At 31.6% G+C, this 8,424-nt stretch overlaps 2 protein-coding genes across 2 annotated transcripts; one reads left to right on the forward strand and one right to left on the reverse strand.

The window, feature by feature from the left end:
• The first annotated feature begins 2,723 nt into the window (after nucleotides 1-2,723).
• LOC148280682 (uncharacterized) lies at nucleotides 2,724-8,024 on the forward strand. Its single transcript, XM_088227990.1, has 2 exons — nucleotides 2,724-2,909; nucleotides 3,097-8,024. Exons 1-2 carry the CDS (start codon nucleotides 2,724-2,726, stop codon nucleotides 4,507-4,509), a joined length of 1,599 nt encoding a protein of 532 aa, XP_088084116.1. The 3' UTR covers nucleotides 4,510-8,024.
• Nucleotides 3,438-7,744, reverse strand: LOC148280683 (uncharacterized). The gene is made up of 3 exons (XM_088227991.1): nucleotides 7,614-7,744; nucleotides 7,092-7,288; nucleotides 3,438-6,831 (listed from the first exon to the last, which is right to left on the reverse strand). Exons 1-3 carry the CDS (start codon nucleotides 7,742-7,744, stop codon nucleotides 5,870-5,872), a joined length of 1,290 nt encoding a protein of 429 aa, XP_088084117.1. The 3' UTR covers nucleotides 3,438-5,869.
• Nucleotides 8,025-8,424: the final 400 nt, after the last annotated feature.

Genomic DNA, 8,424 nt, shown 5'->3' on the forward strand with positions numbered 1-8,424 from the left:
AAGACAATATAAAATAATATTATATAAAATAATGTCTTCATTTCAAACTTTCATGTCTCAAAAAAAATGTGAATCCACATAGAACCTTGTTTCTCCAACGTGAAGAATAGTGTTCTAGTATGTTAGTTCAATCATCAAATTCAAATCATCAACATTAAAATCGTCAGCAACGATCCAATCGGAAGTAAAATATTCCAAAAAATAAGAAAGTCATGATATGTGTCTATATAAGTCATAGGTGGTCAAAGCGTTGACCGCATATCTGTTCCTAGTCGCTCGCCTGTCTTTTTTATAGAAATTTACTTTGTGAAGAAAAACATCCATGTTTGTGGAAATGTGAGGCGTATTTAACTTTTCTCTTAAAATCTACATTTCCTACAATTAATGCAATCAAAACAACACATCATTCCTATTTGACAGATGACCATTTGGCAGCATATTTACGAATAGCTATAAGTAGCTTTGAACCAAATTATGATAAACTTAGTGAAAACATGCAATGTCATGTTTCCAGCGTGCCCTAATAATTACAAATTGTAAAGATAATAATAAGCATATTGCTTGCATTATTAAAACAGGAATAAAAGATTATCTTGTTTTATTTACGTACTATTTGTATGTTTGTGTGAAGCCATTATGAATTGCAGTTATTAAAACAATTTGATCTTGAATTGATATTGGTATTATTTATGTTTATTTACAATTTAAACAAATTTTTGGCTTTAAATGACTACTTTTACTGTTAGCAGACTGCCACCAAAAATTTCAAAAGCAGGTCGCCCATAGTGGTTGAAACTTTGACCACACAAGTGAATTATATGAGAAAAAAGTGTCCACGAACATGTTCAAACATTTTTTACTCATTTATGATAATTTCAATAATGCATCTTTCAAACTATGCTTAAAATTTATTGAATTTCATCACCATTTTGATTAAATGTTACCATTATTAATTATATATAAAATAAATAAGTGTTGACAATATGTATTTGCATATCGTTTATGAGCATACTAATTCTAAAAGTCATATATTTATATAGTTATGCGTACACAAGTTTTAAGTCTTTTTATTCAATGTTATTCAAAATGTCATAATCATTATTTATTGCTTACAGAAATAAATTACTATTCGCTTTGTTATTTTTTCTCCTTTTTTTATTCCCTATAAAAAAAACTTATAATGAGATATCTTCCTTAAAAATAAATAACGATGATTTTATGCTAATTGTATTTATTTTTTAATTAAAATGAGCTATTTTCACCATTTCTCTATCTGTACCCAGTAATGCATAGGGAGGGTACTACAGCGTATCTAAATCATCTGGGCTGGTATTCCAAACGAAATTATAGCGCGGTATAGCGCGTTTTTACATACTAAATACGCATTATAGCGTACTGTAAACGCGTTCGGAATACAAGCCCTGTTACACGAAGATAATATGATTAATCTTACGTTCAGTTGCCAGTCTTAGGGAGCGATTACAATCGGAAGGTACGGAAGCCACGTCTGCGCTTTGACAGTATAGCTGACAATAAATTCTCCAGAGCGATTATGAAGTTACACTATCGACCCTGCATCTACAAGTTTTGAGGTAAGTACATCGATACGATCGAGGGCATCAATTACCCCATGGTACACATGTCATATCTACGCATTGGAAGTGACAAAAATCATGTTCCACTGAGCGTATTTCTGCTTTAATTGCGATTTATTCTTGTTTTCAATAGTTTTGAGCTAAGGCTACATTTGTCTAGAGAAGTAAGGCGTAAGGCAGTTTTAATTTAAAATTGGGCGCGGAGTAAAGTTTGAGAGTCAAGACAGCAGTGACAGCACTGAAAAAATTTGGGGTAGTTACAGCTCATATACATATCATTTGGCATTTGAAATGACATAATAAGCATGCATCATAAGGTGCAATGGCAAGACTTCGGAAGAAATGTTGCCACTGAGAAAATTAAATATTGCCTTTTAATAATTGTTCTTCAGTGATTAATAATATTATTTTTATTTATTTATTCCACAGTTTTAAAATGCATGGAGGTTCTTTGTTTCAGGTCCTGACTGGCTAGGAAATGCCTGTGTTTAGGCAGGACCTTCTTTTTTATGTGCTTTTTTTTATTGAATGATGCTTCAAATATTCAAATAATAATAATATCAAAAAATGGAAAATAAATATAAATTAGAAAATATACTGACAATTTAAAATTGAAGTAAAAATATAAATTGGAAAGTGTATTATTAATAATTAGAAAATGAGACATAAACGTAAATTAGAAAATACCCATTAATAATCAAAAAATTAAACATAAAAAATATATAAATTAAAAAAATAAAGAGATATTTGACAATTAAAGACAACACAATTTTTAGTCATAGAAATAATTTACTATCATGATTATTTTATCAATGGGCTCCATGCAGATTTTTTTTTTTTTATCTCAAAAAAAAGAGGGGAAAAAAAGAGAAACACGAGTGCGCTTTTTTTTTTTTTTTTTTTACTTTTAAGCAAAGTACTACGGTTTTAAATTTAAAAAATTTGATTTCGCGCTAAAACGGCAACTTTTGCCGATTTTTGTTGTGTGACGTCATTTATCGCGTGTACGAATCTGTATCTGTCAAAACAGAACTAATTGCTTGCGAGTTGTTGAGTTTAGTCGAGTTGTTTTTATTTTAATTGCCGTGATATTAACATTAAAGCTTATTGTGTTGCAATTATCGAACGATGGCTGGGTACAAATACTGTTCAGTTCCTAGATGTGTTAATACGACACATACAACACCGGGAAAGAAGTTTGTCACTATTCCACGAGATGCTAAACTGAGAAAAAAATGGTTTGTGGCGATGAAGAGACAGTTTGACAAAATCAGCTGTAAATCCGGAATTTACTGTTGCGAGGATCATTTCAACGTAAGTTCAAATTTATATTTTACACATTCTATACTTCTATTTATTGATTGATAATACATTATATGTACATATTAAATATTATTTGTCAAATAAATACAATATATTGTAATAAAAGCATAAACTTATTTTGATGGTTAGCCATTTCGTGATGTAAGTATTCTAATTATGTTAAATGTTATTTTCACAGCTTGAAGAAGATGCTGATAATTTTACCAGATTCAAGCTTATGGGAGGAAGGGTGTCCTTAAAAAAAAATGTTGTTCCACACATTTTCGAGTGTCAAAAGAAAAACATCAAATTTTTACGACAAACGGGACACAGAAGAAGCCATTTAGGAACTCTTGAAAGAACAATGACGTCTGAAGTTCCGGAGGAAGAACAACCCTGTACATCTTCATCTATAAATGTTGCAACGGAGGCAGTTGAACTCGAATTCGCTTCTTCATCCCCCACAGTTGAAAAAGCTAGTAAAATGACTCAAGCAAGTTTAAGGTCAAATAAAGTCATTGTTCGCAGCAAGGGAACATCAACTGACGCCACGTTTCTAACGGTGACAAGAGCTACATCTCCTATTATTTTTCCTACACCTAAAGATCTTACCATAAGCTATGATTCAGTTATGCCAGATAATGATGATGAAATACTAGAATGGAAAAGTACTTCCGATGACCAGGACTTTGTACCTCATGACGATACTTCTGACGATAATGCTGATGCTTTTGAAATTCAAAAATATAATGTTATTTTACGACAGGCTACTGTAATGGGTATTGAAAGAAATTATCGACTTTGTCTTGGCATACCAGATGATATGGCATATATTTTAACACTTCTGTGCAAAAAAGTATGTGACTCGCGCCTGAATATTTTAATAACATTTAAAAAAATCAGATTGGATGAATCAAATGCAATTCTTGGAATGCAATTTGGATTGTCAGAACCAACTGTAAGCAGGATCTTCAGGAAGACGGTAAAGCTAGTAGCGATCTGTCTGCAGGAGCTAATATTTTGGCCAGACCAATATACCGTTCGGCTTCATTTGCCTTTGCCCTTTATTGCAAGATACAGTAAAGTCCAAGCTATCATTGATTGTTTGGAAATACAAATCGATAAGCCTTCAAACCCCATTAGACAAGCCACGACATGGTCAGATTACAAAAAATGCAATACCATCAAATACCTTGTCTCTTGTACACCGTGCGGACACATCAATTTTATTTCAAAAGGATATGGTGGACGAACCAGTGACACAAAGATTTTCGAGGTTTGCAGATTTTTAGATAATTTGAAACCTGGTATGGATGTGATGGCAGACCGAGGTTTTAAAAACATTGCTCATTTACTCGAGTTAAAACAATGCAAGTTAATTCGTCCACCAAGTGTGAGCGCGGACATTCCTCTATCTTGTGACAAGGTCAAGGAGGCTAAAAGGGTGGCTGCGTTACGAATCAACGTTGAACGTGCAATCAGTCGGATAAGGGAATTTAAAATGTTGGCAATGCACGCATGCATCGATATTAATTATGTTGGCCTCTTAGATTATATTATTAATATTGCTTGTGGGTTAATAAACCTTCAGGAGCCACTGGTTAAAATTTAATAACTATGAAAATAACAATAATTACTTAATACTGACTTAAGCATTTTTTTATTTACAATTTTTTCGTTTACATTTAGTACATTTTTTATTACATAATATATTTGTAACTTTACAGCTTTACATGAAAACTAAAAAATCCCACATAGGCACAATAAGTGTAGAGGCACAATAAGTGTAGATGCATAATATGTAAATATATTTAAAAGAAAATAAAACATGAGTAATAATTTTATGTTACATTCAAGTTGTTTTTTTTAATTTTTAATTTGAGTAAGAGTAGAGAATCTGAAAACAAGAAATAGAACAAAAAAATATTAAATGAAAGTTGATAATTAAATTAGGAAAAAATACAAGAGAAAATTAAAAGTTTATCGGGAAAAGAAAACATTGACATTTATATTTTTGACCTAATTTATAAAGGAATCATTAGTAGAAGAGAGGCTTAAATTACCATTTTCTCTTGTGTCTAAAAAGTATGATTTATACAGTTTAAGGGCAAGGACATTTGCACGACTCTGTCCTAGTGTTGATTTACAAAACGGTATCTCCAGCACTTGATTCCTTCTGCATTCTCAGTAATCTTTTTAAAAATCATCAATGACTATGCTAAACCGGTTTCTATTTCTTTATTTTTTTTGGCCATCACTATTTTACAATATAAATGTAAAGATTATTTGAACATTAAAAGTTTTGTTAACCTAATATTACCCTCAACTTGTAAATAAATGCTTAACAAAACAAACAAATGTTTTTTATATCTCAACAGAGTTAAAGAAGCATGGAATGGAGTATTTATAGAAGGAAATGTGTGTTCGTGTGCACTTGACGTATTACAACGTGCAAGTGCTGTAAATAAAAACAATATGGCCATTTGTGTGTACAATATATATATTTTTTATTTATTCATAATTATAATACAGTAATGTATTATATTCCCAGGAGTTACAAACAACTCAATTTGGGACTTGAATAATATATAACATTTTTTTGGATAAAAAATATTTACAACCAAGAAACAAAGCAAGTTTAAACTTATAACTAAATATATCAAAACAAAATCTATCACTAAACATATCAACACATAATTGTAACTAAAATATCAACGTGCAATTATTATACTAAATATATCAACAATTATATTTTTTTAAAATCCAAGTAGAAAAAAAAAACAAAGTACTATACAGAATAAAACAAATAAATAAAAAAAACCCTTTCAAGAATAGAGGAAATGGTGAATCTAAGACTAAAGAGGTAAATTAGGTTCGTTAACAAGGCTACGAAGGTAATGCAACTATCAAAATCAACAATATGTATTTATAAAGTATAAAACAGAATAAGTAAGTAATAAAAAAACATGAATTTATTTGAGTTTATTATAAATTGCTAAATTCCAAAACACTGTACACTTTTCAATTAAATCTAAGCAATACTCCTTATTTATATTTATAAACAAATGTGTAACATTCTTAGATTCCTCGAAATCAGGATGTGCTACACAGTACAGAGCTTTTATTTTGTTAGAAAAAAACATTTCTAGCTGGACCTGAGCCATATACTTTTCAGAGGGATTTCCGTCTGTAAAATATGTTTGAAAAGTGGCATCAGATACAGGGCATTTCACCTCAACAATATACTCTTCGTACAGCGCATCTGGAGATGCTCCAAATATGGGGTATTCAGGAGACAAAAAAATGCCACACTTTCTAAACTTTACATTTAGTTTTCTTTGCATTTCTTTTAAAACTAAGGACTCTAAGGACCTGCCGCGTAATAACGCCGCAGTTGCTTTCAACTTGGCTCCCAACAATTTCTCACAGAGAGAACCATCACTTGTCTGGCACCTTGACACAGCATAAGCGTTGGAAGCAGTGATTCGAGCAAAACGCAGTCTATGCCACAAAGGTATATCGTTTTGCTCAACAGTTAAGCGTTCAGCAGCTCTGCAGATAGGCATCTTCATTTGACCCTGACAATATTTTAAAAAATCTTTTGGGAGAAAATTACTTTGTTCTTTTTGAAATTGACACATTAAAACATGCAAAGATAACCTATCTACATCAGTATGTTGGGTAAAAAGACGCATTCGTCTTGAAGTACCATCACCCAACTGGTTGCTGGCATCGACTACAGCTGCCAAAAACGAGCCATCTCCTGATGGCAAATCCTCGTGGTTTCCAAATTCCTTGGCCATAACGAAAGGAATCGTGGTGCCGATACCTGCCATTATCGGACGCTTCCAATAACAGGCTACTGAAGTAGGGCTGGGCTCAATGCTGCGTCGATATAGCCAATATATAAATGCTACTGAGTGTTTGCATCCTCCTGTAATATAAATGTTATTTTACAGTTATTTATAAACATGACATCGTCCTATCTAGCACTTGCTCAATACACACTAATAATTTGACAGATTAAAAAAATATGTGCGACGCGATTAATTTAACAATAAAATTTTTCTTCCTTCTGCAAATTTATACAAAAAGAACATGCAATGCAGTACGTTTTTTTCTTTTTTTTAAATAAATAAGACGCTTCCGATGTCAACTATTCATCGACAATAATGCGTCTACTACCATGCTTACCTTGAGAAGCCGCACAGTCTTCACATTGGCACGATATTATTTTATTATTTGCCTCATCAATGACGCTGATAACTGAGTATGCCTTCTTCCGAATTTTATGCTCTGGTGTAACCCGGCATTTTACAGTGCACACATTTTTATTTCTTTTGATCTGGACATATCCAATAGCGTTGTCCGCATATTCAGCTCTCGAAGACCTGCAAATAAATAGTGTATTTACAATTTTGTCCCTTCTGTGCTTGGTTACAGTTTTTAAGACAATAATTAATCAGACATAAAACAGTCAGTATTTTAATTCTAAAGTGTTTATTAAGAACTAATTAAGTCCATTAAAATACTCATGACAGAACAAAGGAGGTTATGTATGGAAAAAATAGTATCCAAGTATATTTACACCATTTCTGGCGATAAGTTGTATCACTGCTGAATATAAAATACGTCTTTAACATATTAAAAACTCAATATCAAAGAAAGGTGACAGTTTTAAGTAATATATTATAGTTAAACATTTTTGAAACTCACCTGTCAACTTTCACTCCCCTCATTTCGGCGCTGCAAAAGTTTGTATTTTCGGAAAAAAACAACATTAACATGGATTCATTTACATGAGGAATGTTATCCGATTGTCCTTTAATAAAATTATCTTCCGTCATTTCGTTAAAATTGCGAATAAAGCGTTAAACAAACCGTCGCCACCAAAAACACCAGCGGAAATGAATGACAGCGTTGTCGAACAAGATAAATGACGTCACAAACACGACAACCAATCACGATGCGTTCGAAATCCATTCGCCAGAAATCAATATTTAAAACGAAAATTTTAATTAAAAACGGCTAAAAAATAAAATTAGACTTGAAAATAAATAAATAGTTTTTAATTTTCTTCCAGGATCATCAATTACTTTCATCTTTTCTAACATATGCATGGAGCCCATTCTTGCACTGGAATTTTTACATATTTTTGTTGTTTTTCTTAATAGCTTTTTATAATTAGTATTAAAGTTTAAAGCTTTTTTTCTGAACAAACGAGTATTGGAAGATATTTTCAAGTTCTTGTGTGATTATACCTAATGCGTTATTTAACCCTTTCACCCAGGTGTTCATTCAAATAAACACGAAATTGAAGATTTCTTTACTCACATACTTACCGAAATTAAAAATAGCTGTTTATTTTTTTATTACCGGTATCCTTAAGTGCGTCTCTATTTTTCTGTTCGTTTGAATGATGATAAAACATGTTTCATGAACCTTATCAATTTATTATCAGTTTAAGATCCATTGTGGATGAAAAATTAACGTTCATTTTTCTTTAAAGTAGGTTTAAAAGATTTTG

The sequence above is a fragment of the Micrasema longulum genome, unplaced genomic scaffold, assembly GCF_059751315.1.
Source record: "Micrasema longulum isolate JH-2025_06_02 unplaced genomic scaffold, ASM5975131v1 h1tg000551l, whole genome shotgun sequence".
In the NCBI taxonomy this organism is placed as follows: Eukaryota; Metazoa; Arthropoda; class Insecta; order Trichoptera; family Brachycentridae; genus Micrasema; species Micrasema longulum.

Coding starts and splice junctions, on each gene's coding strand:
- LOC148280682 (XM_088227990.1), top strand. CDS start 2,724: ATGGCTGGGTACAAATACTGTTCAGTTCCTAGATGTGTTAATACGACA. Junction 2,910..3,096: donor GTTGCGAGGATCATTTCAAC/GTAAGTTCAAAT, acceptor TTATTTTCACAG/CTTGAAGAAGATGCTGATAA.
- LOC148280683 (XM_088227991.1), bottom strand. CDS start 7,744: ATGACGGAAGATAATTTTATTAAAGGACAATCGGATAACATTCCTCAT. Junction 7,289..7,613: donor AGGGGAGTGAAAGTTGACAG/GTGAGTTTCAAA, acceptor ATTTATTTGCAG/GTCTTCGAGAGCTGAATATG. Junction 6,832..7,091: donor AGACTGTGCGGCTTCTCAAG/GTAAGCATGGTA, acceptor TTTATATTACAG/GAGGATGCAAACACTCAGTA.